General features: G+C 43.9%; 1 protein-coding gene across 1 annotated transcript in view; it reads right to left on the bottom strand.

Moving 5' to 3' along the window:
- Positions 1 to 25,308, bottom strand: part of atp1b3a (ATPase Na+/K+ transporting subunit beta 3a) — a 53,156-nt gene that overhangs the window by 13,337 nt on the left and 14,511 nt on the right. Inside the window, exons 3-5 of the mRNA XM_070882384.1 lie at positions 11,581 to 11,688; positions 11,305 to 11,498; positions 11,166 to 11,222 (exon numbers count right to left, since the gene is read on the bottom strand). Of these exons, the coding sequence (XP_070738485.1) occupies positions 11,166 to 11,222; positions 11,305 to 11,498; positions 11,581 to 11,688 (359 nt within the window). The remainder of the gene's footprint in view (positions 1 to 11,165; positions 11,223 to 11,304; positions 11,499 to 11,580; positions 11,689 to 25,308) is intronic.

The following is a 25,308-nucleotide window of genomic DNA, read 5'->3' as shown; positions in this document are numbered from 1 at the left end:
GGGGTCGGGGATTTAAAAAACATGCCCAGCTGGTAGCAGATCGCTGTGTGGTCTGCCAGAAAAATAATTCTGGACCCATCACGGTAATGCCCCAACTGAGGCCCTCTGCCCCTGTCGGACCATTCCAGCATCTGCAGGTTGATTTTATATCTCTTCCTTCAAGCCAAGGATACACTAACATTTTTGTCATGGTCGACAGATTCTCTAGATGGGTAGAAGCTGTCCCAACTAAAAGAGCTACAGCCAATCACATTGTAAAGGTCTTGTGTAAGGATTACATTCCCCGATGGGGAGTCCCGAGTAGCACTGACTCAGATCAGGGAACACACTTCACAGGTGCTGTCTGCCAAGAAGTCTGTAGGTTACTGAACATTACGTGGGATTTACACTGTCCTTATCCACAATCATCAGGACAAGTAAAAGCGAATGAATCGAACTCTGAAAGATCGGCTTGCCAAATATCATCAAGAAGGAACACCATGGCCCCAGGCACTACCAATAGTGCTATGTAGCATTAGGGCAACCCCAAACAGAACTACAGGTCTAAGCCCATTTGAAATTATAACAGGAAGACCCATGTCGCTGCCAGGAACTATTGATTTACGGAAAGCTGATGTTCACTTAATGAGTGACACTTTGTTATCATACTGTCAGAACCTAACCAATGTTATTAGTTTTGTTTCCCGACAGGTATCGTCAGCTTGGCGTAATCCACCCGAAGGAGGACACGACATAATCCCAGGAGTCTGGGTTTATGTGAAAAAGTTACATAAAGAACCTTTGGGTGCCAAGTGGGAGGGACCTTACCAAGTCTTATTGACCACCCAGGCAGCTGTTAAAGTCCAAGGAAAGAAAGCCTGGATCCACGCTTCACACGTTAAACGAGCACTCGTAACTGAAATCTGATGAGGATAATTACTTTTTGCCAAAATGTATAAATTTACTGTATTACTGACTGTAGGTATTCTAGGCATTTGCCTACTTCTTACTAGCCGACCCTCTGCACCAAAGGGAATAAGTAGGGTAGCCAGGGAATTACATGTAAATATCCTTTTATATATGTCATACATTTATGCCAAACAAGGTAACATTTCTAGTTGTTGGGTGTGTGCGCATATTCCTATTCACTCAAAGGGAGGGATTCCCTTGAGGCCAGTTCCCTTGAATGTCTTGGAAATGGCTGAGTGGATAATTAATCAAAACAAAACAGGCAATGCATTTCAGGATACGGAAAACTGGGCACGTAAATGGAAGTCAGCAGATTACAATCTGACTACCTTTGAAGGGGGATACCAACCGTGGTACAATAATTCCAAACGGCCCCCATTTTTTGTTATCACTAATACAACGGGGATAGGAAGACCGGGGAATCGGTCTGTCTGATTAGAAACATGAAAGGAGGCCAAAATATGGGGGTGTAGTAACTGCTCCCGGAACTATAATGTAATCAAGCCACGGAACCATCCAAACTGGGCCGATGTGGGAGTTCTTAACGTAACGGGGATTCCGAATAAAATAGATGGAAAAGCCTGGACAGGCCCCGGAATGTTGCTGACAAAGAAACAGCTAACATTCATTGCCTATCATGGCACCTATTGGGTGTGTGGCCACAAGGCCTACCCTTGGCTGCCCCAGAATTGGACAGGATCCTGCTATTTAGCCTACATTGTGCCATATATGTATCATATAAAGTCACTGTCGGAACATTTACACCGTCCTAAGAGAGCTATCACAGAAACAGAGGTTCTTTCCCATTCTGATCCCCAGGTATGGGACCGCCAAACTGGCAAGGGAATCCATTAACATGGCATCCGTTGTGGAACGGGTAGCCAATGATACCTCAGAGGCCCTAGTTAAAATCAATGCAGAAATGTTAGCAATCCGCACAGTAGCCCTACAGAATAGACTGGCCCTTGACTACATCCTGGCTGAAAAGGGAGGTACTTGCGCCCTACTCGGAACTGAGTGTTGCACATATATCCCAGGTAGCACCGAAGAAATTACCCACTTAGCGGAGCATATCTAAAAGGAGGTAGAAAAACTTAAGCAACCCCCATCATTCACTTTGTGGAGCGGAGCCACTGAATGGCTAGGTTCAATAGGAACCTCATTGGTGGAAGGTTTAAATTCTATTTGTTGTAATTATTTTACTTTTATATTGTTTGTTTATGCTGATTAAATGTTGTTGCAACCAGGCAGCTGTAGCTGCTGTCCCGCAGGTGAGGCACCTTGCAGGTCCCCGCAGACCGTCTGTACGTGGCACAGGGGTATGTTATGCTTAAGGGAAGGTTGTTTACTGGGTGAATTAAGATATTGATTTGGATTAAATTGGAATAAGGTTAATTAACCGACTAAAACCAGACTTCCATTGTGGCCACGATGGTATTCGGGTTGGTGTAAATTTGTGTGGAAGTTACTAGTCCGGATATGTGGCGAAACACATCAACAAATTTTTAGAAGGAAACTCTATTAACATGTATGAAATTATTTTGTAGAATGTTTAACCAGTGATACCTGATGTTTTATGATTCAGTTTGTGAAAGAATCAAAGGGGGGATTGATAGAGAATTCAAACAAGCAGTCTGTGAGAAAACACAGACCTCCCTGTCAGAGCTGCTACGTGCTGCATTAAGTCATCAATCAACTTGACATTTCAGGACCTTTGGCAACGAGCCAATTAGAGGTTAACAGTCTGGCAACGAGCCAATTAGAGGTTAACAGTCTATCAATTGAGCCAATAAGGTCAAAGAAGGCGAGTTCTTGTCTGTAAATTGATCAGGTATAAGAACAGCCATATGTGTTCTCAGAAGGACAAAGGACTGGCAGTCAGCCAAAAGCTTGTATGCTGCTGTTGGAATAAAATTATGTTAAACCTACAACCGGAGTTCGCATTTCATTAAAAATTAAGAGAATCTAACATATACCCTTATGCACTCTCCACCCATCTGACATAGGCCTATGCATTTGTCATTTCCTCCACTCCATCAACAGCCACCTCACCCTCTGGAGCATTATCATCTCATCCGCCTCAATACCTTTATCCCTGCCTCCAAAAGCCGCCTAACGACCCTTCCCTTCGACAATGCTTTCGTCTTTTTTGCTCTCCCATGTGCACCCAATGTCGTCTGTAAAGTGTTTCAGGATATCTCCAAGTGAGTGCAGGAAACCAGAAGGAGTCATCGTTGAGGGAAGTGAAGAGTTATACAATTTTGAGATTGTGGAGGTAGTTAGGCTACTTGTGCTAATATAAATTTGTACTTTAAAATGTGTAGAGATTTACACACAAAATCATAAATCAAACCATTCAGACCATGAGAATGTTTTAAATGTGAAAATTTGCAAAACTGTTCTCTTGCCTTGTGTACCTTCATAATTCAAGCAGAATCTTAATCTATAACATTTGTCTACATTTGCTATGCTGAATAATTTCAATGTTACAGCATACAATTATAATGCCACACAAAGAAAATCAAAATATGCTGAAATACGTTGCTTTGAAAGCTGGGCATATGGAACGCTTGAGCCGCATTTGTTGCCGCTTTCAAAGCAGCGTTAACATTTTCACTGAATTTTAGAGCCCTGAATGTATATAGTGCTTGCACCTTACCAAGAAATGTTATTAGGTTGTAGATTTGCAGCATGAAAGTAAAATGGAGTGAATATGAATAAAGAAAATAAAAATAAAACAATGATTCAATGTTACATTCAGTAAATATCTAAAATTTTATAAATAAAATTCCAGTTCCCAAATATAAGCAATTGTGCTGCTCAATTGTAGGTCACAAGGTTAAAGAACCGCATCAGTACACGTATATGTTTGAGACAAAGAATCTGCAAGGGTATGGGAACTGGCTGGGTAGTGACTGAGCCTAACTATGCTAGGAGACAGAATTTCTACAAGAAAGGAACGAGTTTGAGTACACGTCTGCAATGAGACACCTCACCCACCATCAGCACAAATTGGAAAATCGCAGGCACTACTTATGGATGGACGTGGAATATCCACCCTTAAAAGTCTTTCATCCATCACAACCGAAAGTGCCACACCTACATCCGACCATTTCAATACAGCACAACTGAATTTTTGCAAAATTTATTTTTTTTAAGTCAGTCATTTCCTGCTGAGGAAGGAGCCAGAGATTTACAAGTAGTTCCCTATTTGTCTTTAATTGATCTTGAGATGTGCCACTTTACAGCCATGCGGCAACGATCTCCACTATAGCAGCAGACATCTTTGCTCAAAGTTCAGCAATTGTAGGTAGCGAAGAAACATGGAAACATAGAAAATAGGTGCAGGAGTAGGCCATTCGGCCCTTCGAGCCTGCACCACCATTCAATAAGATCATGGCTGATCATTCACTTCAGTACCCCTTTCCTGCTTTCTCTCCATACCCCTTGATCCCTTTAGCCATAAGGCCCACATCTAACTCCCTCTTGAATATATCCAATGAACTGACATCAACAACTCTCTGCGGCAGAGAATTCCACAGGTTAACAACTCTGAGTGAAGAAGTTTCTCCTCATCTCAGTCTTAAATGGCTTACCCCTTATCCTTAGACTGTGTCCTCTGGTTCTGGACTTCCCCAACATCGGGAGCATTCTTCCTGCATCTAACCTATCCAGTCCTGTCAGAATTTTATATGTTTCTATGAGATCCCCTCTCATCCTTCTAAACTCCAGTGAATACAGGCCCAGTCGATCCAGTTGCTCCTCATATGTCAGTCCTGCCATCCCGGGAATCAGTCTGGTGAACCTTCGCTGCACTCCCTCAATAGCAAGAATGTCGTTCCTCAAATTAGGAGACCATAACTGAACACAATATTCCAGGTGAGGCCTCACCAAGACCCTATACAACTACAGCAAGACTTCTCTGCTCCGATACTGAAATCCCCTAGCTATGAAGGTCAACATACCATTTGCCTTCTTCACCGCCTGCTGTACCTGCATGCCAACTTTCAATGACTGATGTACCATGATGGCCAGGTCTCGTTGCACCTCCCCTTTTCCTAATCAGCCGCCATTCAGATAATATTCTGCTTTCGTGTTTTTGCTCCCAAAGTGGATAACCTCACATTTATCCGCATTATACTGCATCTGCCATATGTTTGCCCACTCCCCTAACCTGTCCAAGTCATCCTGCAGCCTCTTAGCGTCCTCCTCACAGCTCACATCGCCACCCAGCTTAGAGTCATCCGCAAACTTGGAGATATTACACTCAATTCCTTCATCTAAATCATTAATGTATATTGTAAATAGCTGGGTTCCCAGCATTGAGCCCTGCAGCACCCCACTTGTCACTGCCTGCTATTCTGAAAAGGACCCGTTTATCCCGACTCTCTGCTTCCTGTGTGCAAACCAGTTCTCTATCCACGTCAGTACATTACCCCCAATACCATGTGCTTTAATTTTGCACACCAATCTCTTGTGTGGGACCTTGTCAAAAGCCCTTTGAAAGTCCAAATACACCACATCCACTGGTTCTCCCTTGTCCGCTCTACTAGTTACATCCTCAAAGAATTCCAGAAGATTAGTCAAAACATGATTTCCCGTTCATAAATTCATGCTGACTTGGACCGATCCTGTCACTACTTTCCAAATGCGTTGCTATTTCATCTTTAATAATTGATTTCAACATGCTCCCCACTACTGATGTCATGCTAACCTGTCTATAATTACCTGTTTTCTCTCTCCTTTTTTAAAAAGTGGTGTTACATTAGCTACCCACCAGTCCATAGGAACTGATCCAGAGTCAATAGACTGTTGGTAAATGATCACCAATGCATCCACTATTTCTAGGGCCACTTCCTTAAGTACTCGGAGATGCAGACTATCAGACCCCGGGGATTTATCAGCCTTCAATCCCGTCAATTTCCCGCCTAATAAGGATTTCCTTCAGTTCCTCCTCACTAGACCCTTGGTCCCCTAGTATTTCCGGGAGGTTGTTTGTGTCTTCCTTCGTGAAGACAGAACCAAAGTATTTGTTCAACTTGTTTACCATTATAAATTTACCTGAATCTGACGAGAAGGGACCTACATTTGTCTTCACTAATCTTTTTCTCTTCACGTAACTATAGAAGCTTTTGCAGTCATTTTTTATGTTCCTGGCAAGCTTCCTCTCATACTCTATTTTCCCCCTCCTAATTAAATCCTTTGTCTTCCTCTGCTGAATTCTAAATTTCTCCCAGTCCTCAGGTTTGCTGCTTTTTCTGGCCAATTTATATGCCTCTTCCTTGGATTTAACACTATCCTTAATTTCCCTTGTTAGCCACGGTTGAGCCACCTTCCCCGTTTTATTTTTACTCCAGCCGGGGATGTACAATTGTTGAAGTTCATCCATGTGATCTTTAAAAGTTTGCCATTGCCTATCCACCATCAACCCTTTAAGTATCATTTGCCAGTCTATTCTAGCCAATTCACACCTCATACCATCGAAGTTATCTTTGCTCAAGTCTCTGAATTAACTGTGTCACTCTCCATCTTAATAAAAATTCTACCATATTATGGTCACTCTTACCCAAGGGGCCTCGCACAACAAGATTGCTAATTAGTCATTTCTCATTACACATCACCCAGTCTAGGATGGCCAGCCCTCTTGTTGGTTCCTCGACATATTGGTCTAGAAAAACATCCCTAATACACTTCAGGAAATCCTCCTTCACCGCATTGCTACCAGTTTGGTAAGCCCAATCAATATGTAGATTAAAGTTGCCGATGATAACTGCTGTACCTTTATTGCACGCATCGCTAATTTCTTATTTGATGCTGTCCCCAACCTCTCTACTACTGTTTGGTGGTCTGTACACAGCTCCCACTAATGTTTTCTGCCCTATGAAGACAAACATTTCCCTTGTTATACAACAATTGTAAAATAATTCCGTCATTATAAAAGTGTATTCTCCAATATACCTTTCTATGGAGCTAGAAAGAGCGGGAGTGCTTCCCCCGATTCCACAAGAGTCGCGACGCAACTCTCTTCTGGGACTTACCCGAGGGCTGCTGTTGGCAAAGCAGGCAGACTAATATTAGTATCACATATGGGGCAAGCTGCCTGTGGAGGCACAACCAGTGCCAGCAGCTCACCCCAGGTATGCAGATGAGGCCCAAAGACAAATTTCTATTGATCCTCAGGACTTTTGCTTTGGGTACGTGCTGCACCCGGTTTGTGCCCAAAGACGGGTCCGGACTAAAAGCAGAAGCGTTTATCAATCTTGCAGTGAATGCTGGACCTGGCTGGAGTTGAGCTATTCTGTGAAGTTCCCTCAAACCCAGTGGACTCTCTGGCCATTCTAATTACAGAGGCTCATCCTGCAGCACAAGCTCCACATAAACCAAGGCTTTACAGGAAGCACTTGGAGACTATCTCCCAAATCACCATTATACTATTCTTTCAACTAAATAAACACAAACAGTGACTTTGAGCACCCTATCTTAGGGCACACTATCTGACAGAGACCATGATCTTGTTTGATTTAATGAAGGCTCCTTTCTGACAATCTCCAAGACTGATAAGGTCAAGAGCAGAGATATTGTGGGAACACCATTACCTTGAAGCCTCCCTCCTGATTTGAACATATATTGCCATTCCTTCATCATCACTTGGTCAATATCCTGGAATTCCCTACCTAACACCATCACCACAAGGGCTGCATTCATTCAAGGAGAAATTATTGAGCAACGCCATCCTATTCTCCAAGATAATTTTCCAGCCAGGCTGTTAAAATGAGATTAGCTGAAATTTGGAGTATGCTGTACATATCTGAAATTTGTTAAGCTGTCTGGTGCTAGGCAGTCAAGCTGATGAATAGCAATAATCTATGGCAGGATGCACAAGTCTTGAAACCAAGCCTTGAACTAGAGCGTTATGAAACAGAAAAATATACATTCCAAAAATCAGTCAATCCGATAACGATAGAAAAGGTGAAAATGCAATTCTCTACATGAAGAATTGAAGAGGACAGTAAACTACCAAGAATGCAAGTTAATTATGGAAAAATCATAGTAAACACAAGCACCAGGCTGGCTTTGTATGCAACGGGGAACGGAAATGACTACATCCTGTTGGACTACTATGTGGTACCAAAATATCAAATTGACAATGTATTGGTGAATCTCCCCACCCCCCAAACCATTTTCTGGATGACTTTTTTTATATGCAAGCTGAATTTCTATCCTCAAATTTTAACAAACTCATCTAAGCTTTATATTATAGGATATTTTTATTTATAAACCTTAACATTTACAATTCTTAGATATTGGATTTTATACAGTTAATTTCAGTTCTTTACAATTTTACATTAGCTTTCTACATTGCACTAATTCCTCAACTTAAACGAAGGAAGTGTAATGAAGGCATTTTCTTTCATAGTACCGCTCAACTTGATCTTAAATAAATACAGCAAGAAAATTATAAAATATCAAATTTGCTCCTCACAAAAACATATAATTCCAGCTCTCTTTTCCTCCAATAAATGTGAACCAGCAGTTTGGACTAACCTGGAGCAGGTGGTGTTTGGAAGAAAGCACGACTGACTACTATTGCTATAAATGTTGCTAATAGTGCTGTTTCTCATGTCCAGCAGCTTTGCTGGCTCCCAATTTGGTCCAAACTTCCTGTCCTCAGTGTAGTAAATGGAGCACTCCGAGGGCCTTGTCATTCAGGTCCCTAGAATGGTGGTGTCAGCTCTCTCTGCAGTACCAAATCCAAAGTAAAACTTCCATCAAATTAATCACTCCGAGATCCAGGCAGCTCAAGGGAAGTCATTGGACCAACTTTGAGAAGCAGACCTGAAATGTCTGGTCAACATTTAGTCAAAAAATATGACTTTTTAAAAAAAAGCACTGGCGATGTTTAGTACAGAAACTACTCAATTTAGTTATTCCTTCAAGAGAATTTTATCAAATTGTTGGTGAAAAGTGCACCCTAGTTCTACAACTCATATGGTGTAAAATAATTTATTCCAAGTAAAATTTTGCAACAGAAAGGATTTTGATGATGGCCAAAAAACTTTAGCCAGCGGGAGAATAAGGAAGGGAAGATTTTGAAGCTGGGTGGATGATGACCGATAACCACTGCAACCATTGTTTCGGACAACAAGCGTTGGTAATGGTTCTGCTGTTTCCATTTACAGCTCCACTAGACACAGCTTTTGTTTCTTTACTTGTCCCATTACTACCCCCTTTTTGCCTCGCACCATCATCCCCATTGACATTTCATCTCTCTTGCCTTCCACCCTATCACAGACCTTCCCATTTGTTCTTCCCTCCTCCCCCACCCCCTTCCTTAAAACCATCTCTAACTTTTGCATGATGAAAGGTCATGGACCTGAAACGTTAACTCGGTTTCTCTCTCCACAGACGCTGCCTGACCGGCTGAGTATTTCCAGCATTTCCTGTTTTTATTATTGGATGACAATGGGTTATGAGCACTTCCCCGCTGGAGGGAAACAGGTAGAAAAGGGACTTTAGGCTGTTGCCATCCTCCATTAGCCTCCCCCTCAGGTTACAGCATTATATGACTCACACAAGGGTGATGGCTAAGAGAACTAAGCAAGGTATCTTTGTGCGTGTGTGTGTGGGGGGAGGGGGGGGGGGAGTGGGATAATAGAAAGAAAACAGTATCGTCAACCCACACAGGAAAAAACACACTTGTATTTTGAAAATTAGATATCATTTCATTTTTAATTCATTTTTACTTACCAGTTGATCTCGCATGATATTCCCTATAGGATAAAAAAAGTACCTCTTCTTGTGTCTCCTACTTTGATTCTTTGCATTTATTAGTCTTCGAATGTCTTTTTCTGATCCCTCATACACTCTAGTTATCTCCAGCTCTACAAGTCTTACTCACTCTATGCAAGTTTCTCCTCAATTCTATCTCTTTTCCTGTAGATCTCTTACTCTTGTCTCTCAGATGCTGCCTTTCATTGCAGGTCTGTGCTGGCCTTTCTAGCGTGCTCTGCACCCTTTCTGTGCCTTTTATTCTCACCTGTCACGGAGACCTGGAGGCAGACGCGGAAGCTCCAAATCTTTGATAACCGCAGAAAGGATCTTGACTCTTTGGTAGTGGGACCTGAAGTGTATCAGGTGTGCGATGAGTAGGTAGGTCAGGGGTGGAGAGTGGGAGCTGGTAGTTGGGGATCGAGCTTGGGCTCGGAGGAACTGGGAAACTGGGACCCAGCTACAGAACAATAGTTTGACCAGGAGTGCACAGACTGATAACCACATAAGCAATATAGCATTAATGGTCAAATAGTTAAGATGGATTGAAGCAGATCTGCGGGACTTAATGGACAACTATAGGAAAGAAAAATCTTTATTTATATATAAATATCGAACAGATTTTATTCCATTATATAAACACCTAAATATGAAATTATATTAATACCCAATTATAATTGTATAAATACCTAATATTTCAATTTATAATTATATCCAATGGATCAAAGATTTCATTACAAATTGTTATACAAAACAACCAACAGAATATTAAAATCATATTAGCAATAAATTCCTATAAAATCAATATATAAATAGCCAACAATATTGTAAACACAAACCATTTCAGGACTGGGGAAGTTGGCAGAGCGGAGGCTGCACCTGGTCTTGAACAGTGTAGAGACTGAACAGTCTTCAGCTTGTGCTCATGCTAGGACAGGTGGGGAGCTTTAGGGCAGGCAGATCAGAAAGGAAGAACATCATAAATTTAAAAGCTAAAACAAAAATTAAAAACAAAATAATTAAAAATTGGAAAGAAGGGTCAAAAATAGACCATGGAAAGTATGGGTTGGAGAGCAAAATAATTTATTAAAAAAAGACAATTTTGTGGACATGTGACAGACTTGTGGTATATTTTCAGAAACTAACATTTCCTCTCAATGTCCCCCGCACTTTGTCTACATAGTAGCAACCAAACCTGCTCAATTTGGTTGACTAGTGTTGCTAACACAGGTAATGTTTAAGATCTGAAAGTTCTTTTCATATAGTCCTATAAAAAAGGTGAAGGTAATTTGACTGGATTTGAGGGGACGTGGCAGGGCAGTGGATATGAGAGAGAACCACCACATCCCTCTACAATCCTTAGTGCTGCATTTAGCGGAGTCCTAAAAAGAATCAACTGCAACTAAGACAAAACAGAATTCAATACAAAAAACTGGTGTACAACTAACCTTGGTTGAACAGTTTAATACAGGATTGATGCCTTCACCTGCCTCTAATCCAATTATCTAGAAAACAAATCGTAAGATTTAGTTTCAGAACTAGCTAGTCAGAGCATTCTCAAACAGATATTTCTTAAGGAATACTTACTCTATTCATTTTAACAAGGACACATGGCTTTCCCTCATTATAGCCAAAACTGCCATTGTTTGCTCCAGAACAGTCACCAAGCATTGTGCGGTTAAACTGACATGCCTTTTTCACCAATATACTTTCAGGCTGCGTGAGGTAATCTCCGGGGTGACAAAAAATATTTTTTCGCGCTTGCATCAAATCATCATAAGCTATAAAAAAAAATGTATTTCAACAAGAATGAATTAAGCACACAAAGAACACTGGGAAATATTCAAATTAATCAATACTCACGTTTTAGAAAGCCATCAAGAGCAGCTACATATTTTTCATAAGACTTAGCATCAGATTTGTTAAATACAATTTCCAGGGCAGATCCTACTTTAGGTCTAATCATAAGACCTACAAATAAAGGAAACAGATTGCAATAAGTATATCTATTTGGACATTAAAGAACATATTAAAAATGTTTTAAATATCCAGCTGAATTGTTTTTTCCACCCTAGGCAAACATTTGACCCATTGTGTTTCAAAAATCCTTAGCATTTAGCCAAATGAAGATTCATTGTCTACTACATTAAGAGACAAAGTCCTGCATTGAAACCCACTGGTACATACACACTTTGCAAAAAAATTGCATCAATAGTGTGAAAATTATTATTTCAGAAAAATGCAGAAAGCAGGCACATGCAGGTTGGGATAATCTTCAAATACACTTTACCAGTGTATTTCCATATTTGAATTCACATACACGCAATGCGTGTGCATGTATTGCCCAATGTTTGTTGCTTACTCTTAAGAGAGAAGGTTATTATGAGTCAGCACCAGCACACGGATGTCCAAAATGTCTCCCTGGTCTGGAGTAAAGTTAATCTGCCTACATAGAGTTAATCTGCCATTCTTTGAAGTTCAGCCCCTACACAAATTCCCCATCTACAAGCAGGGGATTCACTTTCAGTGATGACCCTTTAAGTTTCACACTTTCAAATCAGGGCCCCTTCCCCACATCCTGCTGACTGTCCAGTCTCACTAATTGCATTCCCAATTCTTTATTAGATTATTAGATTAGAATCAGAGTCTAGCGAAAAGTTCTAAAACATTCCAAACTACTTTTGGAGCAAACACAGAAACCCAACTAGAGACAATTAACAATAATCGCTTGAATTATAAAATATGAAACAGTGAAGAGTGTTCTATAATTTATATACAGATTATATATCTATATATAATGTACACAAAAACAAAGTAAGCCACTGGTCTTGCATACCAGGTCAGAAAGAGAGGGGTTGCCAGGACAGAGCTTCTTACATGAAGTCTGTACTTAAAAGATGGCAAATGCTACAAACAGTATGCGATTAACATTCATTCAATCAACCTCAGTGTTGAATCAGAAAACATATCACAGATCTACAAATACTGTAGGTGAGGAATTAAGATTTGTTGGGAGACATTAGGAAAATAAAACTGAAGACTGGCAAAGGTTTACATAGTAATGCCTTGTGTAAATCAACCATATGGTATCTCCTCTTGAAACCATGAGAGTAGATTACACTTCAGTACACCAATTTCCTGAGACAGTTGAAAATGAAGCTAATTTTGGGCATGAATGAGAAGTGAGACTGCTGAACAACCCTATCCTCAATCCAGATTAAGTATTGTCCAATGAATTAGGCTTGCCGGCTCTGCACGAGTCACAGCAGCAGTTTTGAAGGCAAACAGCTTCAGTTTACAAGAAATTATAGGCTCAAAGCTTGACAGTTTATTCAGAACTAAACTTAAGTCTATTGAAACATCTTGGAGCTATGAAGTAGTAGCCAACTTTTCTTCTGCAGAATACCATGACCTTATCTGGTAGGCTGAAATGGCAGCAACATGGACTCGAAGCCTATTTTACCAGCAGCTGCAGTTGAAAATTTCTGGCACATTACTCCCAAACAGCTTGAAGCAGTGTTCCTGACATCAGTGGATAAAATGCTTCCAATTGGCATTATGCACTTTTAATATGAACACTTTCCTGGAGGATGGCTTGCATCCTAGGGTCGTAAAACAAGTGGCTGCAGAGATAGTGGATGCATTGGTTGTAATTTACCAAAACTCCCTGGATTCTGGGGAGGTCCCAGCGGATTGGAAAACTGCAAATGTAACTCCACTATTTAAAAAAGGAGGCAGACAGAATGCAGGAAACTATAGACCAGTTAGCCTAACATCGGTCGTTGGGAAAATGCTGTGGTCCATTATTAAGGAAGCAATAGCAGGACATTTGGAAAAGCATAATTCAATCAAGCAGAGTCACCATGGTGGCTGATGTGCAACGGTCACCACACGTTAAAAAAATCCACGCACAGGCATCTTCCACCCCCTCAATTGGAGTTCAGGACTGGAACATCGGGTCCTTCATTGAAACATCTGTGAACTCTTGTGGAAGCAAGTCATCCTCGTTAGAGGGACCGCCTATGATGAAAGGAAAATCATGGGTGACAAATTTGCTGTAATGAGCAGGGTGGATAAGGGGGAACCAGTGGATGTGGTGTATTTGGATTTCCAGAAGGCATTCGATAACATGCCACATAAAAGCTTACTGCACAAGATAAAAGTTCATGGGGTTGAGGGTAATATATTAGCATGGATTGAGGATTGGCTAACTAACAGAAAACAGAGAGTTGGGATAAATGGGTCATTTTCCGGTTGGCAAACAGTAATTAGTGGGGTGCCGCAGGGATCGGTGCTGGGGCCTCAACTATTTACAATCTATATTAATGACTAAGATGAAGGGACTGAGTATAATGTAGCCAAGTTTGCTGATGATACAAAGATGGGTGGAAAGCAAGTTGTGAGGAGGACACAAAAATTCTGCAAAGGGATATAGACAGGCTAAGTGAATGGGCAAAAATTTGGCAGATGGAGTATAATGTGGGAAAATGTGAGGTTATCCACTTTGGCAGAAAAAAATAGAAAAGCAAATTATAATTTGAATGGAGAAAAATTACAAAGTGCTTCAGTACCTGGGGGTCCTTATGCACGAAACACAAAAAGTTAGTATGCAGGTACAGCAAGTGATCAGGAAGGCAAATGGAATGTTGGCCTTTATTGTAAGGGGGATAGAGTATAAAAGCAGAGAAGTCCTGCTACAACTGTAGAGGGTGTTGGTGAGGCCTCACCTGGAGTACTGCGCACAGTTTTGGTCTGTGTATTTAAGGAAGGATATTAGAGGCTGTTCAAAGAAAGTTCACTAGGTTGATTCCGGAGATGAGGGGGTGACTTATGAAGATAGGGTGAGGAGGTTGGGTCTATACTGTTTAGAGTTCAGGAGAATGAGAGGGGATCTTATTGAAACATATATAATGAGAGGGCTGGGCAAGTTGGATGCAGAAAGTATATTTCCACTGATAGGGGAAACTAAAACTAGGGGACATAGTCTAATGGGCCGCTCATTTAAAGCGGAGATGAGGAGGAATTTCTTCTCTCTGAGGGTTGTAAATCTATAGAATTCTCTGCCCCAGAGAGCTGTGGAGGTTGGGTCATTGAATATATTTAAGGCGGATAGACAGATTTTTGAGCGATAAGGGAATAAAGGGTTATGGGGAGCGGGCAGGGCAGTGGAACGGAGTCCATGATCAGATCAGCCATGATCTTATTAAATGGCGGAGCAGGCTCGAGGAGTCAAATGCCGACTCCTGCTCCTATTTCTTATGTTCTTGTGAGGATAATCGAGCCCACACTGACTGCTGGAATCGTATTCTGACTGCATTTGTTAGGGTCATCCTATCAAATCATTCATGCTCAGCACATTTGATCTTCTACCAAGGACGCGGCATATCATGCCATTATTCATAATCCCAATCTAAGTATACATCAAATTCCTCTTGCGTGAACAAAGCTGCTACAATGACCAGCGCCATCAAGTAGCAGTTGGCAAAGACACTAAGTCAGTATCAGATCAGACGACTACCCAATCTGAAGACTATTTGGATGATCGGTCTTAAACTTCTCCTTATGGATTAAGATATTAAAAGTGCAGAGATTCAAGATAGACAAAATGCCCTACACCTTTCAGGACTACAAAATAATAGAATAGAACTGAATTTTCTGGCCTTGTGTTATCTCTTCAATAGCTCCATGACTAGCAGCTTGTGTACAGAAGAGTACACAAATCTTTGGACAATGGCAAGAATTTGGGAGAGGTTCCTTAAAGCTTTCCCATAGTCTCTACCATCTATGCATCCAAAGAAACAATGGTCCAATTACTGCAGAAGTCAGAAGCAAACCCCTTCCTAATGAACATCTGAGAGACAGGATAATTCACAGGAAACAGCTGCAAGCTCTCTCTCTCTCTCAGCCTTGCTGGCCCTACTTAAGGAACATTTGCTCCCAAATTACAACTTCCCTGGGAACAAAAAGGGTAATTGTGTAAATTCCCTCGAGTCGGAGTTGGCTGACTAAGCTGAACCTGGATAGAACAGTTGTTTGGCTGCTGCGTTTGAACAGTTTTCCAGTGTGAACTAAACTTGTTTAATTAAAAATTCCCATCCAAGAATAGGAGTTCCATTAGAGAACGTTGAAAGCAGTGGGCTGCATGATCTTTTGACATATTGTGAAAGATGATTTTCTCCTTTCTACTCTCCCTAATATGGGCTACTAACTTCCAACTAGTAAGACAGCAAAGGACTTTGAACTAAATTATTCTTCAAGGAATGTTCAGACAATGAAATAGAAAGACTTGCATTTATATTGCGCCTTTCACGACTCAGGACATCCTAAAATGTTGTCCAACCAACTGAGTACTTTGGAGGTGCAGGCACTGCTGTAACGTCGATAACCGTTTCGGTGGACGACTCAAGTCTTTTTTTGCCAGAAGCTATTGACAATTTACTCAGACTGGCAAAAGGTGAGAGGTGGTGTTCCATAAGGATCAGTGCTGGGACCACTGTTGTTCACTATTTACATAAACAATTTGGATTCAGGAATAGAAAGTGCAAATAAGTCACCAAATTGGAGGGTATAATTAATGCTGAGGAGGTCTACAACAAAATACGGGAAGGTATTAATAAACTTGCAGAATGGCTGTGTAATTGGCAAATGAACCTGAATATAGGTAAGTGTGAGGTGGTACATTTGGTAGGAATAAGGAGGTCACATACTCCTTGGAAAATAAGTGTCTAAATGGGTTAGAGGAGCAGAGGAATCTGGGGATACAGATACATAAATAACTAAAAGTAGCAACGCAGGTTAATAAGATCATAAAAATAAAGCAAAGCACTGGGATTCATTTATTGAGAAATAGATTTGAAAAACAGAGAAGTTATGTTACAACTTGAATAGAACCTTGGTTAGACCTCATGGAGCACTGTGAACAGTTCTGGTCCCCATATTATAGAAAGGATACAGAGGCACTGGAGAAAGGTGCATTAAGGATTTACTGGGATGATACCAGAATTGAGAGATTATATGGAAAGGTTGAACAGGCTGGGGCTCTTTTCTCTAGAAATGAGAGACTGAGGGGTGACCTGATAGAAATCATCAAGATGATGAAAAGGGTGTGATAGGGTAGATGTTGAAAAGATGTTTCCACTTGCAGGAGAGACCAGAACCAGAAATACAAGATAGTCACTAATAAACCCAATAAGGAATTCAGGAGAAACGTCTTTACCCAGAGAGTGGTTAGAATGTGGAACTTGCCTTCACAAGGAGTAGTTGAGACGAATAGTATGAATGTATTTAAGGGGAAGCCAGATAAACACGAGGGAGAAAGAAATAGAAGGATATGTTGATGGGGTTAGATGTAGAAGGGTGAAAGGAGGCTGCATGGACCTGTTAGGCCAAATGGTCGGTTTTTCTGCTATAAATACAAGGTAATTTAATTTCCTCTAGGACAGGAATTCTCTTCATTCAGAATTAACTAGGCAGCAAAATCAGCCTATCCTGCCCATGCATTATTTTCCTTCAGTAATAAGTAGTATCAACAGGCTGATGCAATAACCCAACCGGAGACAGTACCTACTTAAAATCTAGTATTAACCCAACTCCCAATCACTCAGAATATTGGCAAAAATGACCACTTGGTTTGCATCCAGACAACATTTCATTGGCTTCTCAAAAAACACAAATTGCAAGATTTGACTAATTAAATGAAAACCGCATCAAAAGAGACAAGACATTTGAAATTGTCCCTTTCTAATCATCACTGTCATCATAGGCAGTCCCTCGTATCGAGGATGACTTGCTTCCACGCCAAAAAGGGATGAGTTCACAGGTGTTTCAATGATGGATCTAATATTCAGGTCCTGAAGGGTGGAAGATGCCTGCGCGTGGATTTTTTTAACGTGGGGTGGCTGTTGCACACCAGCCACCACACGGGCTTGACAGAGCTAGGTCTTGGTCCAGTGGCAAGGATGACCCAAGATGACTGGAGACCAGCTCTGCTGCATGGACCTAGTGTGCACACATATTGCAGTGTGGACTGGTCCGTGCTGCCCCTGGGCCCTCACCTCTTCTGGGCCCCGAACTCACGCCTCTCCTGGGCCCCAATCACATCGCTCCACGATCACCCGCCGCCCCTGTTGTGCCGGCCCACGCTCCAATCAGCGATCTGGACATTGGTGATGACCAATCCAGTTGCCCTCTTCACAGCCATCACTCTCCAGCACACGCTGTACCTTGAAATGGTATGCTCCTTTTAAGGCCCTGACCTGCTGATGATCCTTGCAGGTCGAGTCCTTTCCAGAAGGCCTGTGGCTGCCTGAAAATGGCGGCCAACAAGTTGCCCCAGAGGGGCTGCCATTTTGTATATTGCCCTCGTTTTGGAGCGGTGTAGAGGACCGCCCTGCCCATTTTCCCGCCACGTCGTGCATGTGCCGACCCCTTACTGACCCGGCGGCGACCTCCTTTATGAAATTGCCCCGTGGGAGTGGTGCTGCCGCTGGTCGGTGCCATTAAGAAATTTTTCTGTTGGTACCCTTTCTGTGGCTGGGCAGCATGGCTGCCCTAAGGAGGGAGATGGCGCTGCCAGCGACTCCATTTTATTTTTTCTTGTTGGCCGACTGCCAGGTCGGGCTGACAATTATGCCCACGGGTTCGGCCGGGCCGCCAACACTCTTGGGTGCCAGGCCGCTGGCCCAACCGAAACCCTCCCTGGTGGCCCAGTGTTTACCACTAAAGTGGCTGCAGAGTTCGCAGCAGCCCTCCCCTTTAACTGAATTTGTGACACACCAGCACGATGACTTCAGTGTTGGCACTCCGCTCCTCTCCCCACGCTAACACCGCTCCGACCGGAAATATAAGCCAAAGAGCTGAAAATCACTGGATTGTCCGCCCCAATGGAACATTTGAAAAACGGTAGGCACAACCCGTTTCAGGCAGAGGACAATTTCGGCCCCAAGGAGTGTAGTAAAAGAGAAAAACAGTTAGAAAGATGACAGAATGAATTAAATTGCAAACAGACAGAAGGTTATTTGAATTGCATGTGCATTAATGCATAAAGTATGAATAAAGTTGGAGAGCTAGAGGCACAAATTATGATGAGGGAGTCTGATCTAAAAGTATTCCAAGAAACATGGCATCATCAGAAACTAACAATCCTGGTCGCAAAATATTGAGGAGGAAGAGGGTAGGATTAAGGGAGGAAATGTGGTATTGTTAATCAGTGTTACCGTTACAACACTAATACATAGTACAAAAGCTGAATCTATTTGGTTAGAGTTAAGAAACAAGGAGAGTACTGTTACTCTAACGGGAGTATATTATAAACCACCAAACAGTGAAAAGGAGATGGCGACCAAAATTCCATTGCACCCCGTTTGGGGACGGTGAAACTCGCAAGGCTCGAGCCTTTGCGCCAGGCACTGAAGTTGCGTCTCTCACGAGAAATTGGGGTTATCGCCCCCGAAAGGAAGTGGAGCGCAAAACAACGCACTCCATTTCCTTTCTGGGGCTCTAGCGGGGCAGACGCGTTGAGAGCAGGGCGCAGTGCTACGCACTGGGCCGTGTAGCATTGCCGCGTAGGAGGGGCTCTTAAAGGGAAGGGCCCAAGCTGCAAACTTAGCATTATAAAAATGGGCCTAACTTGGACCACCAGGGAGCAGGGGTGCCGTGCCAACAGCACTCACGCAGAGTGCCAGGGTAACCGATCGCGGCATAGACCCTGCATTCAAAGCTTCAACGGGGCGCTCAAAAAATGGCATCTTTTTTTAAACAAGCACTGCACCTCCCCTTTAACTACTGCCCCGTGAGTGGCCTGCCGCCTAAAGTCATTTGCGCCTCATTAGCACCAATGGAAGGTGCAAATGACCCGAATTTCTAGGCCCAAGACCTATGTAAACGAATTAGGGAAAAAATGCAGGAACAATTCTAGAATAAATGAGTGACCTTAAGGGGTCAAAATTGGGTCCCGCCGTGAGGCAGTGTCACCGGCTGAGTGCCGATTTTAAAGCCAGGCGGTAGGTGCAAAACTCAATTTTGCCGCCAAAAGATGAGAGAGCAGTGCTAAAAGTTACATTGCCCATTCATCCTCGGGCACCAAAGGAGCGGCAGCTCCCTCACCCACACTTCCCCACTGGTCCCATTAGTACCTAAATGCTACCTAATAAACATAAACACTTACCTTGATCCCTGGACACTCCCATTCCGGGATCACCGATGTCCCACCACCTTTTCCAGGTGGTACAGACGCCAGCCGGTAAGGCCACCGTACTCACTCAATTTCCCAGCAGTGGCAGCAAGGGGGCGTTGCACGCTCGATGATGCCATCACGTGGGTGGCTGAGCGCGCAGCAGTACGTCTTGCCTCCACCCCCACCGCCGAACTAAATTTCCCGACAGACCAGGAACCAGGTCGCTGCCGACAAGTACTTAGCCGCCCGTTAGCCGTCCCTCTCCGGCGGAAATGGGCAACGTCATTAACCAAATTTCGACCCCTAATTATCCAAATTGAACTGAAGTGAGAATAATGTAACTGACAAAGAGGGGGAGGTGTTTTTACAATGTGTCGATAAAAAGAGAGTGATCAACAATAAACAAGGCCACTAATACAGTGCACAAACTATCGCAACCATTCAAACACAAGATGAGAGTATAGATTAGACATATTCACACAAAAAGTAAAGTTTTTTTTAAAATTCATTCACGGGATGTGGGCGTCGGGGGCATGGCCGGCATTTATTGCCCATCACTAATCGCCCCGGCGAAGGTGGTGGTGAGCTGCCTTCTTGAACTGCTGCAGTCCGTGTGGTGAAGGTACTCCCACAGTGCTGTTAGGGAGGGAGTTCCAGGATTTTGACCCAGTGACGATGAAGGAACAGCGATATATTTCCAAGTCAGGATGGTCTGTGATTCGGAGGGGAACGTGGAGGTGGTGGTGTTCCCATGCGCCTGCTGCTCTTGTCCTTCGAGGCGGTAGAGGTCACGGGTTTGGGAGGTGCTGCCAAAGAAGTCTTGGCGAGTTGCTGCAGTGCATCTTGTAGATGTTACACACTGCAGCCATGGTGCGCTGGTGGGGGAGGGAGTGAACGTTTAAGTGGTGGATGGAGTACCGAACATGCAGGTTGATTTGTCCTGGATGGTGTCGAGCTTCTTGAGTGTTGTTGGAGCTGCACTCATCCAGGCAAGTGGAGAGCATTCCATCACATTCCTGACTCGTGCCTTGTAGATGGTGGAAAGGTTTTGGGGAGTCAGGAGGTGAGACACTCGCCGCAGAATACCCAGCTTCTGACCTGCTCTTGTTACCACAGTATTTATGTGGCTGGTCCAGTTAAGTTTCTGTCAATGGTAACCCCCAGGATGTTGATGGTGGGGGATTCGGCGATGGTAATGCCGTTAAATGTCAATGGGCAGTGGTTAGACTCTCGTTTGTTGGAGATGGTCATTGCCTGGCACTTAAGTGGCAAGTAACATTCGCACCACACATCAGCCTAAGCCTGAATGTTGTCCAGGTCTTGCTGCATGCGGGCATGGACTGACTGCTCCATTATCTGAGGAGTTGCGAATGGCACTGAACACTGTGCAATCATCAGCGAATATCCCCACTTCTGGCCTTATGATGGAGGGAAAGTCATTGATGAAGCAGCTGACGATGGTTGGTCCTCGGCCACTGCCCTGAGGAACTCCTGCAATGCTGTCCTGGGGCTATGATGATTGACCTCCCAACAACCACAACCATCTTCCTTTGTGCTCAGTATGACTCCAGCCAGTGGATTGTTTTCCTCTTGATTCCCATTGACTTCAGTGTTACTCGGGCTCCTTGATGCCACACTCGGTCAAATGCTGCCTTGATGTCAAGGGCAGTCACTCTCACCTCACCTCTGGAATTCAGCTCTTTTGTTCATGTTTGGACCAAGGCTGTAATGAGGTCTGGAGCCAAGTGATCCTGGCGGAACCCAAACTGGGCATCGGTGAGCAAATTATTGGTAAGTGCCGCTTGATAGCACTATTGATGACATTTTCCATCACTTTGCTGATGATTGAGAGTAGACTGATGGGGCAGTAATTGGCCGGATTGGATATGTCCTGCTTTTTGTGGACAGGAAATACCTGGGCAGCTTTCCACATTGTCGGATAGATGCCAGTGAGACCCAATCCACGTCCGGACCGGGGTCAAACAGGGCTGCATCATCGCCCCAACCCTCTTAATCTTTCTCACCTCCACGCTCCACCTCACAGTCAACAAGCTCCCCGCTGGAGTGGAACTAAACTACAGAACCAATGGGAACCTGTTCAACCTGTGCCGTCTCCAGGCCAGATCCAAGACCACCCCAACCTCTGTCGTCGAGTACACGGACGACGCCTGTGTCTGCGCACATACAGAGGATGAACTCCAGGACATAGTCGACGTATTTACTGAGGTGTACGAAAGCATGGGCATTACACTAAACATCCGTAAGACAAAGGTCCTCCACCAGCCTGTCCTCACCGCACAGCACTGCCCCCCAGTCATCAAGATCCATGGCGCGGCCCTGGACACTGTGGACCACTTTCCATATTCGGGAGCCTCCTATCAACAAGAGCAGGCATTGACGACGAGATCCAACAGTGCACCAATGCAGCCTTCGGCCGCCTGAGGAAAAGAGTGTTTGAAGACCAGGCCCTCAAAACTGGCACCAAGCTCATGGTCTACAGAGCTGTAGTAATACCTGCCCTCCTGTATGGCTCAGAGACATGGACCATGTACAGTAGACACCTCAAGTTGCTGGAGAAATATCACCAACGATGTCTCCGCAAGATCCTACAAATCCCCTGGGAGGATAGGCGCACCAACATCAGCTTCCTTATTCAGGCCAACAGCCCCAGCATTGAAGCACTGACCACACACGATCAGCTCCGCTGGGCAGGTCACATAGTTCGCATGCCTGACACGAGACTCCCAAAGCAAGCACTCTACTCGGAACTCTTTCATGTCAAACGAGTCAAAGGTGGGCAGAGGAAACGTTACAAGGACACCCTCAAAGTCTCTCTGATAAAGTGCAACATCCCCACTGACACCTGGGAGTCCCTGGCCTAAGACCGCCCTAAGTGGAGAAAGTGTATCTGGGAGGGCGCTGAGCACCTCGAGTCTTATCGCCGAGAGCGTGCAGAAATCAAGCGCAGGCAGCGGAAAGACCGTGCGGCAAACCAGTCCCACCCACCCCTTCCCTCAACGACTATTTGTCCCACCTGTGACAGAGTCTGTGGCTCTCGTATTGGACTGTTCAGGCACCAAAGAACTCACTTCAGGAGTGGAAGCAAGTCTTCCTTGATTCCGAGAGACAGCCTATGATCATGATGACTGGAACAGCTTGGCTAGAGGCGCGACTAGTTCTGGAGCACAAGTCTTCAGCACAAGAGCCGGGATTTTGTCGGGGCCCATAGCATTTGCTGTATCCAGTGCACTCAGCCGCTTCTTGATATCACGTGGAGTGAATCGAATTGGCTGAACCGACTGGCTTCTGTGATGGTGGGGACTTCAGGAGGAGGCTGATATGGATTATCCATGCACTTCTGGCTGAAGCCTTGTCTTTTGCACTCACGTGTTGGGTTCAGTCATCATTGAGGATGGGGGTATTCATTGAGCCTCCTCCTCCCGTTAGTTGTTTAATGGTCCACCACTGGATGTGGCAGGACTGCAGAGCTTTTATCTAATCTGTTGATTGTGGGATCGCTTAGCCCTGTCTATGACATGCTGCTTCCGCTGTTTAGCATGCATGTAGTCCTGTGTTGCAGATTCCCCAGGTTGGCATCTCATTTTTAGGTACACCTGGTGCTGCTCCTGGCATGCTCTTCTACACTCCTCATTTAACCAAGGTTGGTCCCCTGGCTTGATGGTAATGGTAGAGTGAGGGATATGCCGGGCCATGAGGCTACGTCGTGGAATACAATTCAGCTGCTGCTGATAGTCCACAGTACCTCATGGATGCCCAGTTTTGAGCTGCTGGATCTGTTCTGAATCTCTCCCATTTAGCATGGTGATTGTGCCACACAACACAATGGAGGGTGTCCTCAGTGTGAAGATGGGACTTTGTCCCCACAAGGTCTGTGCGGTGGTCGCTGCTACCAATGCGACAGGTAGATTGGTGAGGACGAGGTCAAGTAGGTTTTTCCCTCGTGTTGGTTCTCTCACCACCTGCTGCAGGCCCAGTCTGGCAGCTATGTCCTTCAGGACTCGGTCAGCTCGGTCAGTAGTGGTGCTACCGAGCCACTCTTGGTGATGGACATTGAAGTCCATCCCCCACCCAGAGTACATCCTGTGCCCTTGCTACTCTCAGTGCTTCTTCCAAGTGGTGTTCAACATGGAGGAGTATTGATTCATCAGCTGAGGGAGGGCGGTAGGTGGTAATCAACAGGAGGTTTCCTTGCCCGTGTTTGACCTGAAGCCATGAGACTTCATGGGGTCCGGAGACAATGTTGAGGACTCCCAGGGCCATTCCTTCCTGACTGTATAACATCCCTGGTGGGACAGGACATACCCAGGGATGGCAATAGAGGAGGCTGGGACATTGGCTGAAAGGTACGATTCTGTGAGTATGACTATGTCAGGCTGTTTCTTGACTAGTCTGTGAGACAGCTCTCCCAATTTTGGCAGAATTCTCCAGATGTTGGAGAGAAGGACTTTACAGGGTCAACTGGGCTGGGTGTACCGTTGTTGTGTCCGTAGCCGGTACCGAGGTCAATGCCACGTGGTCCGTCCAGTTTTATTCTTATTATTGTTTTTCGTAATGGCTGTGTACAAATGAGTAGCTTGCTAGGCCATTTCAGAGGGCTGTTAAGAGTCAACCACATTGCTGTGGGTCTGGAGTCACATATAGGCCAGACCAGGTAAGAAGAAAACCATTATCTGGCTCAGGGACAACGTGCCGATTGGCCTCCTTGTGTGCTGTATCATTCTATATGTCCCCACCTCTACCACAAGATCACCACTTCACCGCTTTGTTTCCAATGCCATAAATTTACAAGAGAGATTTAGTAACCAGGTACTTGCCCCATTCATTTTCTTTCCTTTGTGTCCCAATGATTTGGGAAAGTCTATTGATAAGCTACATGGCTTCTATTACGCAAACTAATTTGAGCCGCTGCAGTTTTCACAGTGGATATATTCAGTATATATTTTGCTTGCCATATGCTCTAAAAAGATTATACACTTAAAAAGGAGCCCTATAACAATCACATTTTAAATTTTCTTCCTGTAGTTATGTTGCAACTATCATGTACTCAGGGCATCCCAAACTGCTTTGCAGTCAATTCATTAATTCTGAAGTGTACTCACTATTTTATAGGCTAATGTGGCAGCCAGTTTGTACACCACAAGGTCCCACAAACAGCAAATTAGATGTGTGACCTGATAATTTGTTTTGGTGTTATTGGCTGCGGAATATGCGCTAACCAGAACGTGATGCTTTTCTTTGAGTACTGCCATGGGATCTTTTGTGTCCATTTGGACAGAATTGCGCCTTGGTTTAATGTCTCATTCAAAAGACGTCACCTCTGACAATGCAGCACTCCCTCAGTACTGTACTGAAGTGTTAGCCTGGACTGAGTATTTAAATCCTAGAGTAGACTTTAA

This window comes from Pristiophorus japonicus, chromosome 6, assembly GCF_044704955.1.
Source record: "Pristiophorus japonicus isolate sPriJap1 chromosome 6, sPriJap1.hap1, whole genome shotgun sequence".
NCBI lineage: Eukaryota > Metazoa > Chordata > Chondrichthyes > Pristiophoridae > Pristiophorus > Pristiophorus japonicus.
This window is presented reverse-complemented; position numbering and strand designations above follow the sequence as displayed.